The sequence below is a fragment of the Crocodylus siamensis genome, chromosome 4 (genome assembly GCF_052110815.1).
Source record: "Crocodylus siamensis isolate JL-2025a chromosome 4, ASM5211081v1, whole genome shotgun sequence".
Classification (NCBI taxonomy): Eukaryota; Metazoa; Chordata; order Crocodylia; family Crocodylidae; genus Crocodylus; species Crocodylus siamensis.
This window is the reverse complement of record NC_143398.1, coordinates 126970908-126990365: the sequence shown is the minus strand read 5'-3', so window position 1 is coordinate 126990365 and position 19458 is coordinate 126970908. Positions and strand designations below refer to the sequence as shown.

The window sequence follows — 19458 nt, the reverse complement described above, 5'->3', positions numbered from 1 at the left end:
TGAGCCCTTGGTGCCCAGAGCAGGGCACAGGGTGGAGAAAAGCCCAGTGGTGCAGGAGAGGCCTGGATAGGTGCTCCAGCAGAGGAGACCCCATTGAGCTGTGCTCTGACCACAGCCACCTGAGGAAGCGTGAGTCATTGGGCCCTTGGGTCCCACAGGAGAAACATTTGGGGCAGGCAGACCCAGAGAAGGGGCTGGGTGAGCAGCCCCTCCCCACTCCCGCCTAGTCAAGGCCCTAAGGGGAGGGGCCTCTGGTGCTTCCTGGCCACCCTCCCCCATAGGGGACCCCGTTGGAAGGAGAACTATCTCCTGCCATTGTTCAGGAACTATATTAAGGAAATAGATGTTAAGATTGTTCATGTTTGTGCCTTATATTTTGCAATTGAAATGTTGTATTGTGATGTTGTAAATAGTGTTATTTAGGGTTTGACCTTGGTTATTGGTTAATATTCACTGTGTAAATATATGTATATGATATTTAGTTTTATGTTTACGTATATTATAACTCAATAAATTGTATATAGTTAAGAACTTTGGGCTTGGGCTACCTCTATAGAGGAAAGAGGGATCTGCTTGAAATTCTGGGATCCCTCTCACAGCATCCCCTCCTGCTTACCCATCCCATCCTATTGAGAATAGGGCACACCCTTGGGTGTACCTGGGTTACACTTGGAAATCCTTTGCAGAAATGCCAGGGACTGGATGAGTACAGAAAAATGAATTACTTTGTCCCTTCTGGTAGTGGTTGCTCTAGACTGGCACTGAGGCTGAGCTGTGCAAGGAAGCTTACAAGAAACTATTTCTGTTTCTGCAATCCCTCCTCTTCTGAAGATAAATAGAGCACTTCATTTTCCAGGACTATCACTCTGGCACCTATTTTTGAGTTCGGTGTTGGGGAAATCAAGTCCTTTAAAAGACTGTGTGTAAGTGTAAAAAAATTAGGATAATGAAAAACATAGCAGCAACAACTAAAAAGCCCAACCCGCAACTGAAATAATAGGAACATAGTCCCAATCCAGAGAAGAAATAGCAACACATTATTGGCAACATTTAGATACCACAAAAACGCATGAAAATCCTGTTTTTATATAAGCCCACTAAACCCTTCTGGAAGAAGGAAAGGCAGGTGAGCCTGTTTCTATGTTCAGATGCTCTCCCCTTCAGGGCTGTCATGTAAAATGCTAGCAATCCTGGAAGATATTACCTGAGATCGTGCCAACCACAGTGTAAACACCTGACAGTGGAAATTCTGTCATGAGGGGGTAGGGCTTGGAGTAATGGAAGGCCCCAGCACTGCTTGTCTTCCCTCTTGACTGAATGCAAGCTGTCAGTGGCCCAAAAGGTTGTTGTTTCAGCCAAAGCTAGCGTGGCCATTGGATATACTGAGTCAGCACATTATCTGGGTTGCTTCCATCAGTAGAGCTCTGTGAAACCCTGATTTAGCATCTATCTTCTGTGAGGTGTGATGGTAGGAAAGCAGCCATTTTTATTACCCTTCAGCAGGGTTGAAATTACACTTTGACTTTTGGGAGGATCTGCAAAAAAAATTGGGCTGCCCATCACAATGCCCTAATAAAATCAGAGACCGCCCTGGTTATGATTTTCAAATCTTACATAAGGGCTCTTATCACTTAGCCCCCCTGAGCTCCCTCATAATTTGAACCCTGCCCTTCAGTTGGAACTCATCCTTGTGACAGTCAGGGTTAATTTGATCTCATCCTCCCAGTCATTCCTGAAAATGTCTCTTATGTGCTAAAAACAGGGTGATTTATTTTTTTACTCATGCCCAGACAATGAGAGGCATGGACAATGGGAAGGTGTTCCATTTAAATATGTGGGGTAGCAAAGCTGCTCCAAGGCACAGTCAAAATGCCTCTTTAGGTCAGTAATTGAGAAGTTACTGAAAAAGAAGGTTAGTTTATATATAATATGGAATGCTTCTGTTATGTTTAGAAATTGAAATAGAAGACAATATAAAGAACAAAATCAACAGACTTTCACAACTATAGCATGTTATCCCCTACACTGACCATTCTATCCTTACTTCCCTATATGAATGCAACACCCAAATTTAAGGTTCATCGGATAAGTACAGAAGTTCAACAAACCCAAGGCAAAATTGATTCAATCTTCTCAGTTTTTTCTAAGCTACCTCAGTTGAATTGATTACAAACTAAAGCAAAGTGTTTGGGTGGTCAAGACAGGCAAAAGCCTGTATTGGCCCAGGCCAGGAGCCTGTGGTCACTTGCATGCACCACCCCTCACAGCCACGCTAACTAACACTGCTGATCCCAGTTCAGGGACAGCCCAGGCCTGATTGGCAGCTGGGTTCTTCAGGGTGCAGGGGCAAGCCCCAACTGGGGGTCTTTTCATGCCCTGACCCAGCTTGAAGCCAGGCTGGGATGACCCCAGCCCTGCCCCTTCCCCTGCCTCTTGGAGATGGATGACTAGGGAAGGCATAGTGGTGGGAATATACCTCCCACCCCGCCTGGCCCAGGCCGCCCATCACAGGCCCCCTAGCTAGTGTCTGTCTGGCGTGGGGCTGGGGGAAGTATTTACTGGGTTTGTCCCCTTACAGCTTGAGCTAGGTTGGGATCACCCTAGCCCTGCTCCTTCCCCAGCCATCTGCCTCTGAGAAGGGCAAGAGGGGGGAACACAACCTCCACCACTGGCCTGGTGCTGGCCCCAACAGCTGGGATCTACCTGGCATAGGGGAAAAGCACCCACCAGTAGGCTTTTCAGCTTCCCACAGCTTGGAGCCAGGCTGGGCTTGCCCCAGCCCCACCGTCTCAGCTACATGCTCAAAGGCAGATGGCTGGGGAAGGAGCAGAGCTGGGGTAATCCCAGCCCAGCTTGAGCTCCAGGGAGTGTGAAAAGCCCCCCAGTGGGTATTTATCCCTGTCCCATGCTGGAAAGACCTCAGCTGAGGGAGTTCATTTCCCTCCCTTCCTGCCCCGCCTCTCGGAGGTGGACAGCTGAGGAGGTGGTGGGGCTGAGCCAATCCCAGCATGGCTCCAGACTGCTGTGGGGGGACCCAAAACCTTCCTGATGGGGGCTTCTCCCTTTGTAGACCCTGGCTGGAGGAGCAAGTATCAGGCAGGATCAGGGAGGGGTGTATTCCTCCCAACCTAAGACACGATGGCTGGGGAGAGGGTGGGGCTGAGCTGATCCCAGACTGGCTGGCTTGACTACAGTGAGGGGAGCAAAAAGCCTCCACCACAGGGGCTTTTCCTCTCCTTGCTGTACAGCCTGGAACTAGGGAGTTCTATGGGTCTGTTCCCCTGCCGCCCTCCTGCTGGGCTGACAGGCCCAGGCAGGAAGCAGGCTAGGGAGCAGAGACTTTGATGCCTCAGCTGTGACAGCTGGGGACAGTGCCAGCCCTGTTGCGCTGGAGGAGACAGCACAGCCCAGGGCTGTAAAGCATTCTGGGATTTTGGGGGACTGAGAATTAATTTGAGTTAGGAGGGGACTGAGAATTAATTTGAGTTAGGAGGGTATCTGAGACAGAAGTTCCTTAAACCAGTTTAATCTAAATCAGTTAAGATACTACATCCAACCAGGTTTATCTTAAACTGGTTTGGGCCATTTTGAAAGATGTTTATGCGTGCTGAACTTCTATTCTGCGCACAGTTAAACCAGTTTCCAATCACTTAAACCAGTTTATGTCTAACTTCTGTCTCTAGCCATAAAAATAAAAGCCTATTAAGGCTGCCTGGCAAGAGCTATGATCAAATACTAATATAATCTTCTCCTGACTACCATGCAGGGAAATATTTCAGATGAAGAGTTTATTTACTGAAAGTGGTAGTTTGGGGTCGTCTGAAGGTATTGGTGCCAAATTTAACAGATTGTTTCAGCTGAAACAAGGGGGAATTTTTTTTGTAAATTTGAAATGTTCCTCTTGTCATTTATCCCTCTGTCATTTTCGAAACAAAACATTTTGATTTTTCATCTCAAATTAATGTTTGAAAATGAATTTAACTTTTTTTTTAAGAAAAGGGTAAAAATCATCTAAAATATAACATTTCATTTTGGGATCTAAACATTTTTTCAGCATTTAATTTTTATGCTAAAACAATATTACTATCAGATTGACTCAAAACTTTTTTTTCTGTCCATCATACCCAGGGGTGACATGTAGGGGGTGCACAGGGGTGCACGTGCACACCCTGAGAGCACCGGTGCACCCCCTGTCCAGCTGCGCTCCCTGTTTAACCGGTAGGCAGCGGTGCAGTCAGGAGCACCAGCTGGGGAGCAGGGTTGCCAGCAAAAGCGGCCGCGCTGCTTTCAGAAGTGGCCATGGGAGTTCCCAAAGCGGTTCGGCTGCTTTTACAGTGAGAGAAATTGGCCACGTGATTGGCCACTGGGGGGACCCCCCCCCTCGACACCTCCCTGGCCAGCGGGATTGGCCTCCAGGGGACCCTGCCCCCTGGTCACTGACTAGTGTCAGGGGGGCATGTGGTCTCCCTGACTCAAGAGGCACCAGACACCCATGATCACACCAAAAAAATCAATTATTCCGATTGATCAACTCCTGACCTGCAGCACTTCTGCCATTATAATCTTGGACTTGTCTTAAGTACACAATGTTAACAAACTATATAATTTTCTTTCTTAACAAAGGGTGAAGTCTGGACACTCAAATTCATTCTCAGCTGCAAACTAAGGAGGATTTGAAACCCAGTTCTCTGGAGGTGAAAGGCAGGTGTAATGAACAACTGTTCAGTCACTTCCCAGATGTTTAGTTCTTTTGGGGAATAAGGAACTAAGTTAAAAATACCCTTCTAGAGATGACATAGACATGACTTTGTGCAGCAATAGTATGATCCAAAGGAAGAATCACAGAGCTTTTGGGAGTCAGCAGTCACCACCACCCAGAACACTGATATCAGACAGAGAGGCCAGAAACAATTCTAGCATCCTAGCTTAAACATGCAGCCAGCTTCCTTTAGTGCAGAGTAAGTGGTGAATATTTTTCCATTTTCTATGGCCTGTGCTGAATTCCACAGGAAACTGGTGATTTTGCCATTGTTGTGGGTGCAGGAAACTTGTTGCCTTGACCTAGTATGGAGATGTCCTATCTTGTCAGGCAATAAGGAACACAAACCAAAGGGATTACTGCAGAGAGTGTCCAATCTCATACAGCTATAACAAGATCAAGGGCTGAATTTCTCATGATAGCAGCGGGAGGTGGAGTACTGGATTTAAATGGCTAAAATGCCTTTTAAACCCTATTTGCTTTATAATAAAAATATTTGTTGTAACATCTCCATTAGTCATCCTGAAGTAATATAAATTATACAATAGATGTGATACTTCATTCAACAGCATTGCATATACCCATTCTAAAAGAACATGTTAGTAGACAAACTGTTACTTAGGAAGCCAGAAAGTGATATAAATCCTTGTTACTATCAGAAAGCAAAGGGCCTAACCCTGTAGTCACTCAAGTCAATGGCATGATTCCAGTTGACTTAAATGGTGTTACGCTGAGGCCTTTTTTGAGGCATATGAAGGTTTAAACAAAGACTTTCAGATTAAATCAAAAGCCAGAATAAGGTCTTACATTAATTAAATTACTGTGACATTAATCAAATTATAATGCATTATTTGGCTGTTTCTGAATTTGAATTTTTTTAAACTTTAACTGTAGAGCTGGTTCCCAAGTTTTACTTCACACATGCACATACACACACACACATTCTCTCTCTCTCTCTCTCTCTCTCCCCTTCCCAAAGTTTGCCATTTTTTATTCCAATCATTAAATCTTTCCAAGGTTAAAAAAAAAACTCGAAAAAGAAATTAATTTGGGGGCTCAAAAGAAAATTAGGAAATATTTCATAAAAATGAAGCAGGTGTGAAAAAAAGGAAAACTTTAGATCTCCGGTTTTGGTTTCGTCTTCAAGGGGAAGGGTAACATGCACATACATTGGAGATTTCAGGTTTTCTTATTTCTCACATGGATTTCACTTTGTATCAGATGTTTCATGATTACCTGTTAATTATTTATTTATTTTTGTGCTTTATCTTCACAAGTATGTATTTATAAATATTAAATATATGTTTGTGTCATAACTGTAGAAATTTTCTAAAAACCACAAAGATCCCAACCCTCCAAACACTTGTACAAGAACTTTACTTCAGTGGGCTTATTCACATACCTGGAGCAGTGGTTCTCAACCAGAGTGCTGCAGCACCCTGAGATGCCATCAGTTCCTTTGAGGTACTGTCAAGTGTGAGGAGATAAGCAGACAAGCTCAGGCTTGTTCCTGCCTGACTGATCCACCAGCCCAATGCCTACCCCCTCTGTAAGGTGGTAAGCGCTGGAATATATTAATTTTTTTAATCGGATGCCTCTCAATTCACAAAAATTATGGAGGGGTGCCTGCAGTCCGATGAGGAATGCTTGGAGTCTGAAAGCTTGAGAACCAGTGGCCCAGAGTTAAGCACTTGCATGAGTGTTAGCTAGGCCAAGAATTGTTCCTTACAAATCAAAAATAGTAAATAAGAAGTCGGTAGTATCTCATTAAACAGTTTGTGGGCCCAGTAATATACATAGGCATCTACTGTTCCATATATATATATAACTACTGTTTTACATACTACACAGACACACATGCATATATCCATCCATCACTAGATGAAATGGCCTGGTTATATGGCTGTTCTGTCTGTTTTTTTTAAATAAAGAATAAAGTGAGCACGACTAGAAAGCTTCCAAATTATGTCAAGGGATACTATCTGCTGTTTTTCATTTAAATTAAAACTGTCAGATGGCTACATTTTCTTAACAATCTGACCTTTTAAATTAAAAGGCATTCTTGAAGGATTGTTTAAAGGACATTTTACACAAGAACCCCCTGCTGAAATTCTCCACTCTCCTATGTTTCAGCAGTTGTTTGAAAATCAGGCCTGGTGCTGCTTAATGATTGTTGCATGCCCTGGAAAGGAGCAGAAATACCATGCTGTTAATTATGGTCATTGTGAAAATTACCATCTGAATATGCATTGCACATTTGTGAATGCTGGCAATTAGAGATGGGTAGGGAGTTTTTTAGCACTGAAATCCCTGCCTTGAATCATAGGGAGAGTGGATTTGAAACAAGGGCACCCATGTACCTGGTGAGTGTTCCGACCAGCAGGCCCTAAGGTATTCTGAGGCAGAATTTATCATTAGGTTTATATCATATATGTATTAGAGAGAGAGAGAGAATGAAAAGGACATTGTTTAAGCACTCAGCTTGGAGTTGGGATGTGATGCCTAAATTCCAGTCTCTGCCCCAGTAAAGTAGAACAGCGTAGACAGAAGTTTGTGGGCCCTCCCACCTCAGAATACCCAATATCATGGAAGTCAAAATATTCTCTGGAGGGACAGGAAATGTTGGTCCAGTTCCCTTGAGGAGGAACCCATCTTCCAAATTAATGTTATAACCATGAAGCCAGTGAACGGGTTGGGGGGAGAACACCAGCAGGTTTCCACATATAATTGTTGTTTTCCTTCGCTTTTCTTGCAGGTGACCAATGTTCATGTTGAAAGAAACTGAATTTTTCAGTTTTCTTTTTCAGAAAAAACATCAAAAGTTTAATTTTTTCAGATTTTCTGTTTGTTTTGTAGCCACACTAACAAAATCAATTTTTTGCACAGACCTAGTGGTATGACACCATCTGAAATTAAATTGTCACCTAGTAGTCAAAATAAGTATTGCAGCCTTAACACATCGTTCCTAAAGCACACTCTCCTTTTTTCCTCCCTAACCCCTGAGCCCTCTCTTCCACAGGCAATAAAGAAATGCAGCTACTGTTTTCCCTCTGCTCTTACTTAGGAATGCTGCTTAGGTATATCAGTAATGCCAATGCAATGAATGAGAGTTAGATTCCATTCATCAGGCTTGAATGAGTTCTGACTTCTTCAAACTTTTTCTCTAAATTCAGATATAGATGAGTGCTCATTTGAAAGGACCTGTGATCACACCTGCGTCAACTACCCAGGAAGTTTTGAATGTCTCTGTCACAAAGGCTTCACGTTGTATGGAATGACACATTGTGGAGGTTTGGAGACTGAGTTTTACCTCTCTATTTCTTTGTTTTGTACAATCATGTACTAAGTGATGGTTGTTTACCTTTGCTGAGACTTCAGCACTCAGAATGCCAGATTAAGATTAAGTAAACATGGCCAGGTATGAAAAAAATTGCAGAATCTCAAAACTGCCTTAGATAGTCTTAGAAGAAGAGTATCTGAAAAAGGATAATCTTTGCTGCATTATGCAAAGGTGCCAAGCTGGACCATGATCCTGAATTTTGATCTGTGCAGGCCAGTTGCCATGTTTCCATGAAGCCCCACTGAAGTCAAGGAGGCTTTGCACAAACTTCTTCATGTTCTTCATGTTCACGAGGCAGTTGAGACCCCTTTCTATATAATAGACAGTGTGGTCTCTTCCCAAAGAGCTTAAGACCGATGGCCATGATCTTACAAACATGTAACACAGCCGAGTAAAGTTACTCACACACGAGTTTATAGGATCAGGATCTAAGATGTTTGCAAAGCAGTGTCTACTTTCAAAGTATTTTGTAGACATGTGTAGACAACTCTCCAAATTAGGAAAAATCAGTAGTGTTATCCCTATGTTAGAAATGGGAAGTAGCATATAGTTTATGGGATTTGCCATAATTTGCTTACTTACTTAATAAATTAATTTAAGGTAGTGTTGGAGTGATGTTGTAGCTGTGATTATCCAGGAAAAATTCAAGAGGTGAGGATCTTTGCCTGTGATATATTTTATTAGACCAGCTGTTAATTTAAATTAATTTAAACCATAATTATTTACTTATATTCAGCCACTATTAGGCATCTGGTGTAGCTGATTCCCAATTCCGGTGCCAATAAGCTACCTGTATCCGTCTCCCCTGATCTACACAGCTCCTTGTAATTTGGATCAAGTAAGAGCATAGTGGCTTTTAGCCATCTGACTGACAATGTGTATTCCAAGGGCATCCTAAACTCTTTGTTTGCCCCACAACATCTACAGGATCAGCTTTCCTATCAGCCTCTACAGGAAGAGAAAATTTCATGTTCATTCTTGAATGTAAGTCTACTGTGCATCTGTAGTAGATCACACTCCATGTCCATTTGCCACTCAGCTGGCTAACGCAGTGTGGTCTCCTGTCAGAACATTTAGTAAGCAGTCTGTCTTTTGATTATGCCCCAAATACTGGTCAAAGGAAAACAAAGGTTTGCTTTTTGGGATATATGAGGAGTCTTTAGTCTGAATTATGTTTTTAACCAATCAGATCAGCATTAGACAAATATTGTGCAAACAAATCAGGTAATAGAAAGTAGTCCATTTTTCTACCTTAAGGCTTTACATGTAAATTATTGTTAGAAAACACTGGAGTCCAAAAGGAATCTTTCCTTTTTTTAACTATAAAACAAATAGGTTTTGTTTGATAAACATAGAATTTGGGTTTTGTCCATAGTACTTTAAAATTATGCAAAGTATAATCTGCAAAAAACTGTGAACAGAAGCATAGGCTGATAACATGAAGTATCTAATTTTAAACCAACAAAAGTAAACTTTATATGTTGATACATGTCAGTCTAAAGTCAATCTTTTTAGCTCAGTGAAGTTACTGGGAACAGAATCTGTCCTTCATAGTTCTGGCCCTTTTTGTGGTCATTTATCATGGTAAATACTGAATGTAAGATTTGTTTCCCATGTGTTAACAGGGAGGTCTCTTAGTGCTAAAGAATAAACAGGGCAACCAAGCATAGTTAGTTCTATCCTGGTTCTAGTTACACACCATGTAACTCATTCTGAAGTATCTGCCCAGATAGAAACAATTAACTAAACCCTGTTCTTGATTACATCTGAGCTCTGAGTTCCCCTGGCTTTATGGAGTTAACTTTTGACATCTGTGCCTGCCTTCTTTTTAAAAGAGAAGCTGGGGTGGATGGAGACAGGATCCTTTGTGTGGAGTGGGGTTTATGCATGCTGTGAATTAAATAGATAACAGAGCTTCCCCTGCAGCTAAGAAGAGACTTTCAAGGAGTTCATCTGCAGAAAGGATCCTGAAGGAAAAGTCTACATTTAAGGGGCAATGATGGAAGCATCATCAGAGCTTGGGAGTATTAAGGATCTAAGCCAGTTTGTGTGTGGGGAGGGGTTGACCCTTGAATTTTTGGAGGCTCCAGAGTTTTGCATTAAACGGATCTTTAATTTAAACAATGAGACAGATCTCACATCCTAGATCCAAATAATTCCATGTTTTTTGGGCAAGGCTGAATCCAAATCCTAAAACCTCATTTGGCCTTTATTTCTGTAATGAGTAGAACCAGATCTAAATCTAACTTCTTTAGATCCTGAACTTTTTCATCCCACACCTAGCATTAGTTATAATCTATATCAGGAGATGAATGTTATGAGAGCAATGGGTATTGTCCATGTAGCAGAGAGGATAAATCAAAGTTGGAGAATAGGATATTTCAGAATCTTCAAAAGATCCAGATCAAGTTTGACTCTTAGTGCCATGCTTTAATATGAGACAGAGGACAGTTATGTAATAGAATTTAGCTGTGAGATCATAATATATAACATTTCACCAAAGGTCTTTTGTGAAGCTATATTCCAAGCAGTATTACAGTATGGCCAATCCCAAACACTTAAAGATCATGACTCGGGCCCTATCAAAATCATGGCTCTTCTCTGAACCTTTTTCCACTTGAAGTACAAGATCCAAAACTGGATGTGGCATTTTAGCAGTGGTCACACTATAGCGCAGAGTGAATGTAACCTCTATAGTCCTACTTGATGTTCTCCTGTCTATACATCTAGGCATTACATTCACCCTTTTGGATACAGCATCGAACTGGGAGGTCATGCTCAGTTGATTATCCACAATGACCCCTAAGTCCTTTCTCAGTCACTGCTTCCAAGGCCAGTATTCTTTGTTCTTCCCTTTATGACCTTGTGTTTGGTTATATTGAAACGCACATTATTTTCTTGTGCCCAGTTTAACTAAATGACCCAAGCTGCTTGATAATAATGACCTGCCATTTTCTTTTATTTGCCATTGGCATGTGTTATTATTGATTTTAGTTTTGTCCCTCACATCACTGATATAAATGTTAAGTAATTCAAGGCCAAAGAATCCTAGAGATACACCCACATGATGATTTCTCTTTTAGAGTTACATTAGGCATGTCTACACGAGCACATTAAGGGTGCACGTCTACACATGTGTATTCTTAACGCACCTTAAAAATGATGATTTTAGGCTATTTGAGCCTAAATTTGATACCTGCATAAAGCAGGTATCAAATTTTTATGCACAATTAGCTAAGTCACGTCAAGAAACGTTTAGATGTGTGGTGTGCATCAATGGATAGACTCTAGGGGTGTGCAAAATGGGCTGTATTCAATTTGGATTCATATCAGGGGGTTTGGGAAAACTGCATCCCAAATTCTTGAAAGCAAAACTCATGTCCACAGAGGCTAGCATGCCTGCAGTTTTGACTGTGCTGTGGCTTAACACATACATGTGACATGAGTTTTGCTTTCAAGAATTTGGGGTACTGTTTCCCCAAACCCCCTGCACCTATCTCCTCAAAACTTGGCAGACTTCATGCTGTCAGAAGGGGCTACCATTCCTGCAGGTTTCATCCAAATCAAGCCAGAAATGACAAAGTTATAGGCTGTTTTGTCCTTCCCCTTTATATCCTATGGGCAAAACATCAAAACAGTTTTGCCGTTTTAATCCTGTTTCAACAGAACAGCTGTTTCGAATCTAAACAAAATTTGAAGCAAAACACTCTTGCATCGAAACACTGGTCAGAATTACCCTTACCACTGATTGCTATTGTCAGCAACAATGTGCAGTAGCTGCAGTAGAGAACAAAACAGCATGCCTATATTGCTGCTGCTGCCACCACAGCACAGACATCTGGGAGAGGGTTCCATCCTTTTGCCCCTGCTGATTGAGCTCCCGGGGCTAATGTGCAATTTGTCAACCCTAGTTACACTACTGCAGAAGTCTAAATATATTGCATCAACTTTATTACCTTTATCAATCAAATCGATCATTGCATCAAAACAACAAGTGTTGTCTTCTTGTTCTGCCTTTGTATAGTGCCTAGCACAAAGGTTTATGACCTTGGCTCCTAGATGCTACAGAAATACAAATAATTAATTTTAAAAAAATGATATTGAGTTAGTTTGACAATGTCTACTTTATACAACCCCCTGTCAGTTGATTACCCTTCTTTTAACACTTCATAAATTAAGTTGCATATCAGCCAGTAATATTAATGAAGTCTTATATAAATGCTGATTGAGTAGACTAAACAAGGTATGCTTAATTGTGACCAAATATCCATCTAATACAACCAAAATTTTAACTGATATATCAGCAACATATTTTTGGTAATTGCCTTGCTTGCCTCTAACAAGATTCCTTCTTCTCATTAGTATTCCTATGACTGGTAGACTAAACAAAGTATGTTCTCTCTACTCAGTTCCTATCAAGTATGTATTTTGTCTGTTAACTGTTATCCATTTCTAAAAACATATATTCTGGGTGATATTATGGATAACTTATGTTTCTAATATGCAAGAATGGATAAATCTCTTGTATATTTGCTCCTTTGAAATTGTTGGTATTGTTTAATATACATTATGGCCTTGATCCTACGGAGACTCACACATACGCTTTATATATGTGAGTTAATTTTACAGATTTCTATGTGACTGCTCGTAGTGAAAAAATGTAATCATCCACTTGAGTCATTGCAAAATTAGGAGCTATGTGTGTGTCTATGCACTCTGTGCCCTAAAACTGTTTTGTGAGTGTATATGTCTGCATTGTATATATAATTAAAATGTAAACATTATACATGACATACAATAGACACATATCCTGACTTGTTTCGATACATACTTTCAGATGTTGATGAATGCAGCATCAGCAATGGTCGCTGTGACTATGGGTGCATTAACACAATGGGAAGCTATGAGTGTGTCTGTCCACTTGGAAAAAAGCTACACTGGAATAAAAAGGACTGTGTTGGTAAGTGAGTATCTTCCTTTTATGTTGTTGTATCATTTGGGCATAGTAATATGGAATGGGCTGCTTGAGAAATGTCCGAAGTGTTTGTATTCAGTTGTGTAATAAATTGGAGTGTGCTTATCTCTGGACCCATTTTGTAGCCTCAGATAGTAGGGTAAAGTCCTGGCTCTGCTGAAGAAAATCTTCAGTTTAGCCATATTCACACTTTTTTCGTAAAGTTTTGCAGTGTTATGGAAGGTAATTTGGTAATTCAGTCATTCCTGTTTTGACCACGTCCACTGTCTCTCTAGGTCAGTGATTCTCAACTAGGGTGCCGTGGAATTCTGGGGTGCCATGGCATTCTGGGGTGCCTTGAGATCGTTTCAGTGGTGCCATGAGGTGCCACATAATTTTGTCACTGTTGGGTTTACAAATGTGATTCACAAGATGAACCAAGAGATTTCAAATAGAAGTCCATCTGAGTTCTTTGCAACAGGAAAACTGTGCTGTAATTTTTCTGTAGTCGCAAAAAGAATGAAAACTTTGGCACACAAAAAGAGTCACACTAAGAGTGACAACTACCTGCTGTATTTTAATTAACATATTTTTCTGAGCAGGGAGTTTAATTGTTCGTGAAACTGGTAAAATCCTTTTTATCTAAATAACTTCTAGCTGACACATTTAGCATCTGATCCTTCACTCCTTTTGCAGTTGAAACACCACTTAGTTCAATTAGGATTCTGACTGAAAACTCTGGTATCACACCCATATTTAAAACAGCATATGTTGATCATAGTGACAGTCTTTGTTTAAAACAGTGATACTTACCCAAGGTGTCACAGCACTCTAGCCTGCCTTGAGATCCTTTCAAACATGCTGCAAAGTGCCATGCAACATTAGCACTGTTGGGCATGCAAACATGATTTACAAGACAAACCCAGAGACTTCAAAAAGGAATTCATACCATTGAAAACATTCTAAAATTTGGTGGTCTTTCTGAGTTCCTTGCACCAGAAGAATTGCTCTATTATTTTTCTGTAGTGAAAAAGCAAGTGAAAAGTAAGACCTGGCATGTTCCAAGGAGTGCCTCAAACTGAATAAAGGGTGCTTGAGTCTAAAAAAGTTGACGACCACTGGCTTAAAAGCAGTCTGTCAGCTTTGGTGGTGTCTGTCAGCATCTAGAAGACAAGTGATCACTTCATGAAAATACAGAATGCGTTAATTGGCAAATACCAGTGATGGAATAGAAAGAAACATAAGAGATCCTGTAAGAAGTCTCCCGAAAAAAGGGCTGAGCACAAATGTCTGGGAGTACTAACTACGAGATGCTGTCTTAGTCTTTTGGAGATGTTTTGTTTTGATGATTAAAAATCATCAGCTCACAGATCTGTGTCATCTGGCCCACAAAGCTCCCCATGGATCCAAGGAAATTTGTCAGTGGGGAATTGCCACCATTTATCACTGTCAAATTTCCAAGACCCACATGGGTAGAGTGGCCCTGCCTAGGCTGGCCCCAAGAAGAAGTACTAGGACCCAGCACTGTACAGCTGCATTAGGCCCCACTGCATGCTGGATCAGGCCTGCAGATCAAATTGGCAGTGCTTATCCAACCCACGGACTGAAAGGCTAGGGAAAGACATTACACATAAACTGGTTTAAACTATAACAGAACAGATGTTCAGTGTACGTAAACCTGCTTGAAAATGACTGAAACCGGCTTGAGGTAAGTCTGATACATTCAACCAGGTTTAACTGATTTGAGTCAAACTCGTTTATGCAATGTCTGTCCCAAACCCCTTGCTGGTTTAAGATAAATCAGACTCCCCCAGCATCCTGGCATGCTCTCTGGGCTGGCCAGGGCTCTCTGCCCCACAGCAGGGCTGGCCCCTCCCCTCTGCTTTTCCCCATGCTCCCCCCCCTCCCCCCCACTCACTGCTTAAACAGAGATCCCTTCCTCATTTCTCCCACAGCCCAGACTGTAGCCAGCATGTGGTCTGCTAGTTAATGCTGTGTAAGGCATATGTGTTATACGTGAGGTAAATTCACTCTTATTCAATCAGTGTGGTGGAAGCCCGCAGTCAGCTGCTTTGTGCAGTGCATTGTGGGAGTGATGCCATAGGCAGAGAAAGAAAAAATGATTTGGGTGGGTTGAGCCAGGTGGTGGTAGCTGGGCCAGGCTGCAGTGTCAGCCCCTGCAGCCCAGCCTGGTCCAGAACCATTAGTGCAGCACTCCAGGAGCTGTGAACCATGGAGCCTCCCGGCAGCAACGCCTGTGCTTTGCTGTAGCTGGTACCTGTGCTTCTGGAGCTGCAGCTGCCCGGGGAGCAGCACAACACCATATCAATACAGTTAAGGGGGTCAGTACAGTCAAGGTCTTGGAAGTATCCCTAGTTGTTACATTGTAAAGTGGGTTCCCTTTATGCAAATTTGAGCATAAAGTGAGGGAAACTTGTAATCAACAGCTCAGATGATAATGTCTCTGCATTGTTTCCTTTGCAAAATGCTGTTTAAGCAGAGCTTGTAATAAACCAGGCTTTGTTTTCTGATGGGGTGTTAAATGCTGATAACAGAACTGATAAATGCCCCCCTCAGCTCTTTGGAGAAGGAAAGGGAGGGCTGCTCTAGCGCCTCCCCAGCTTCTAGCCTGAGCCACTGCAGGCATGTGCCTGCATTTCTGGGATATCTGTCTGGTTACAAAACAGATTTACCCTAGCCAGGTTAGACTAACCTGCAAAGATTGAATTAATTCAGGCTCAGGCTTTTTGAATGTCTGTCCCTAGCCAAAAGGTTGGGGACCACTGGTTTAATATATTAAGCATAAGAGGTAGGCCTTCCACTTTCGAGCATTCAGTGATCTCAGAAGGTTTGTACCATTTCTGGCTCTTTTGAAATGCCATCATACTCTTAACTACAGAGACCCAAATGCCTTGTAAGACATTCACAGGAAATGCCTAGGGAGAAGTCACAGGGATTGATAGCTAATGAAAATACTGAAGAACAACCAAGTCATGCTGACATTTCACAGTATCTCACACAAAAGAGACGTCATCTGTGGCTTTCAGTCAAATTCATGTGTCATATTGTAAAGAAAGGTGAAGATGCAACACGTTAGAAATCATGTAACCTAAACATACGTTTGGGCATGACACTGTGAGGCAGTAATCTGATTGTCACTTAATTTTATCCAATTTCTTTCTGTTCTGTAAAGAATAATGCTGCATTAGATGAGAGGGGATCTGGTGGCCATTTACAAACTCACCAGGGAGGACCAGTGAGAATTGGGGGAGGCTCTGTTCCCCAGGGCACTACCTGGGGTTACTGGGAGTAACGGCTACAAATTGTTAGAGAGAAGGTTCAGGCTGGACATCAGGAGACAATACTTTAGGGCTACCAGGCTCTGGAATGGGCTCCCAAGTGAGGTGGTACTCTCTCCTACCTTGGGGGTCTTCAAGAGGAGGCTGAACAGCTATTTGGCTGGGGTGATATGACCCTGGCACCCATTCCTACCCAGGGCAGGGGGTCAGACCTGATGATCTGTTTAGGTCCCTTCCAACCCTAAGCACTATGATACTATGATTAGAGCTAAGTACTGTGGGAACTAGAGAGAGAAAACTGTTACAAGATCATCTGCTCTTTGCTCAACTAGCATATGACTGAGTCCTCAGAGACAGGGACATAAATCACCAACAAAAACTATAGTCTTTTGAATCTGGCACATAATTAGATCACCCACGTGATGTATTGTATTCCCCTTCAATCTAGTCAGAATGTTGTTCTCAAAATGAAAAGCATTATTAAAAATGTTTTTCTAGTCATAAACTTTCTTTATTTTTTGTAATACCATATTGAAAGACAAGAAAATAAAGCATCAATTTCTACTGATATTCTCCATTTTATTCAGTGGATAGATATTTTAATGAGTCTTAAAATGAACCTGATCGTTTTGCTGATGTCCTTGATCTTTTATCAACATAGTTGGAGGAAACTCTTGTAATCTGTTAGAAAAGCATAAAGAGAAGAAGAATGACCATAGCAGTGATTGTAAATAAACCGTTCTAAATAACTCATGAACATTCAAGGTACACAGTGCTCTTTTTCTCATTTTGTACTTCTCTAGCCTCCTCAGTTCAGGGATGTCAGGCTTTTTACAAACACTATTTAATTAAGCATCAAAACAGGCCCCTGAGGGAAGTATGTATGATTATTCCCATATAGGCTATGGGGAATTAAAGGAAGTACAGAGACTTGCATATAAATCAATGAAGCCAAACATAATAAAACAGGCATCCATACTCACAGGACCATTTTTGTAACTTAACTTCCCTATTGAATTGGTCCAACCCAAGCAAAACTCATTCCAACTAGCCATTTTGATTGGCCTGTTTTATCCAGGCCCTGCTTGGATGCTTCCAAAATTTTGATCCTTATAGACTTTTTTTTCTGGTTGACCCCAAACTTGGCTGGCTGCTTTTCATTGGATTCTAATACTGCTGCTTTAAGTGCCCAATTGCTGCTGTTATCCAATGAATATCCTGGTTTATGGCACCATGACATCTGCAAGGTGGAATCAAGCAAGGAGGGAAGTTAAGCCAGTCAATTAGATCTTAAGCCAAAATAGTCTAATGCAGGGGCGGGCAATTATTTCGGGCGGAAGGCCACTTACCCAGTTTTAGCAGGCTGTCGAGGGCCGCATGGGTAGCCCTGCCCCTTGACAGGTACCCCACCCCCGGTCACCATCTTGGGATCAATGTCCCAATGTCTTTGGTCTCAAGACATTGGGACATTTGTCCCATGTCCCAGGGCCAGCACCAGTGAGGCCCAAAGTGGGGCACAGGCTAGCAGGGGTCTGTGGAGCCAGGCTGGGCTGCACCAGCAGGGAGAGTGGGGAGCTGACCCGGCTCCATAGAGCCTGCTGGCTGGGACCCTGTGCTCCTGCCACCCTGCTCTGGGCCCCACCAGCACTGGCCCTGAGATACTAGTGCAGGTCTCATGCTCCTGCTGGCTCCCCGCCCACTCACTCCCAGTGCCGCCCAGCCCTGTGGTACAGGTGGGGGGCAGCGCACAGCCTTGACCCCCTGCTCTCCAGCAGGGAAGAAGCTGGTGCTGAGCACAGGGAAAAGTGGCCCCTCGCCCGCCCCATGGCCAGCACTCCCTGCTGCAGGCGCTCGCAGCTCACAGAGGGCTATCGTGAGCAGGCACAGGCAGCCCCACATGGGCTGCAAGTGGCTGCAGTATGGGGCGGCAGCCACAGGATGAGTGAGGGGCACTTTTCCCTGCACTTAGCACCAGCTTGTAACCCACCCCTGCTGCCAGCCTGGGCTCCGTGCCGGCTCTGGGCTTGCCCATCAGGGCTGCGCATGGCGGCAGCAGCTGCGGCCTCCCCACATGCTGCATCGGGCAGTGTTGGCTGCTGCTGCCTGCCTGGAGTTTGCATGCTGGGCAGCCCAGAGGCAGCAGTGGCAAACACTGCCCGAGGCGGCAAGCTGGGGGGCCACAACTGCTATCACCATGCACAGCCCCAACAGGCTGGGTTACAAGGTAGTGCTGAGTGCGGGGGGGGGGGGGGAAGCAGCCCGTCACCTGTCCTGTGGCTGCCACCCCGTGCTGCAGTCACTCGCAGCTCACCTGGGACTGCCAGTGCCTGCTCTAGACAGCCCCGCATGGACTGCGAGTGGCTGCAGCAGGGTGCACCAACCACAGGGCAGGGAAGGGCCGCTTTTCTCTGTGCTGAGAAGGAGCAGGGAAGGAGCCCAGGGAAAACCTGAGCCGGGGGGGGGGGGGGGAGCTGCCCCTCCCCCACCCCATGGCTGGTGTTCCCTGCTGCAGCCACTCGCAGCCCACGCAGGGCTGTCCAGACCAGGCACAAGCAGCCCCATGCGGGCCTGAGCACTGCAGTGTGGGGCACTGGCCACAGGGCAGGTGAGGGGCTGCTTTCCCACCCCATCATGCTCAGCTTTTCCCTGGGTCACTTTTCCTCGGGCTCCTTCTCTGCCTGGGGTCCTCCCCTGACCTTTCCTCCCTCCCCCCCCTTCCCCCTTACCTGAGGTTCCGGCGCAGGGCAGTGGCATGGTCCCAGGCCAGAAGCTGTGGCTGGAGCTTCCAGCGGGGGGGGCAGGGCTGAGTGGGCCCTGCTGTTGTGGGAGCCTGCCAGGGTTTCCCCTGGGTCCTACTGCCTGTGGTTCCTGTCATTTTTGACAGGGGGAAGTCTGTCATTTTTTACAGGAACCAAGGGCAGAGAAATATTAATTTTCTAAATTTTGGGGGAGGCCCTGCAGGCTGGATAAAATGGCCTCTCAGGCTTGATCCGGCCTGCGGGCCATATTTTGCCCACCCCTGGTCTAATGTGGTAGAGGAGATACTGTGAGGGATAATGTCCTCGCATTGAAAGTGATTTTCAATAGGGTTTAAGAGACAGTTAAC

The 19458-nt window shown here is 43.7% G+C and overlaps 1 protein-coding gene across 8 annotated transcripts in view; it reads left to right on the top strand.

Moving 5' to 3' along the window:
* Window positions 1-19458, top strand: part of SCUBE1 (signal peptide, CUB domain and EGF like domain containing 1) — a 365618-nt gene that overhangs the window by 295583 nt on the left and 50577 nt on the right. For 7 of the 8 annotated variants that reach the window (XM_090043750.1, XM_090043749.1, XM_090043748.1 and 4 more), the window contains 2 exons: window positions 7933-8049; window positions 12937-13059. In XM_090043750.1, coding sequence (XP_089899876.1) covers window positions 7933-8049; window positions 12937-13059 — 240 coding nt within the window. The remainder of the gene's footprint in view (window positions 1-7932; window positions 8050-12936; window positions 13060-19458) is intronic. The other variant, XM_090043747.1, reaches the window with a different exon arrangement.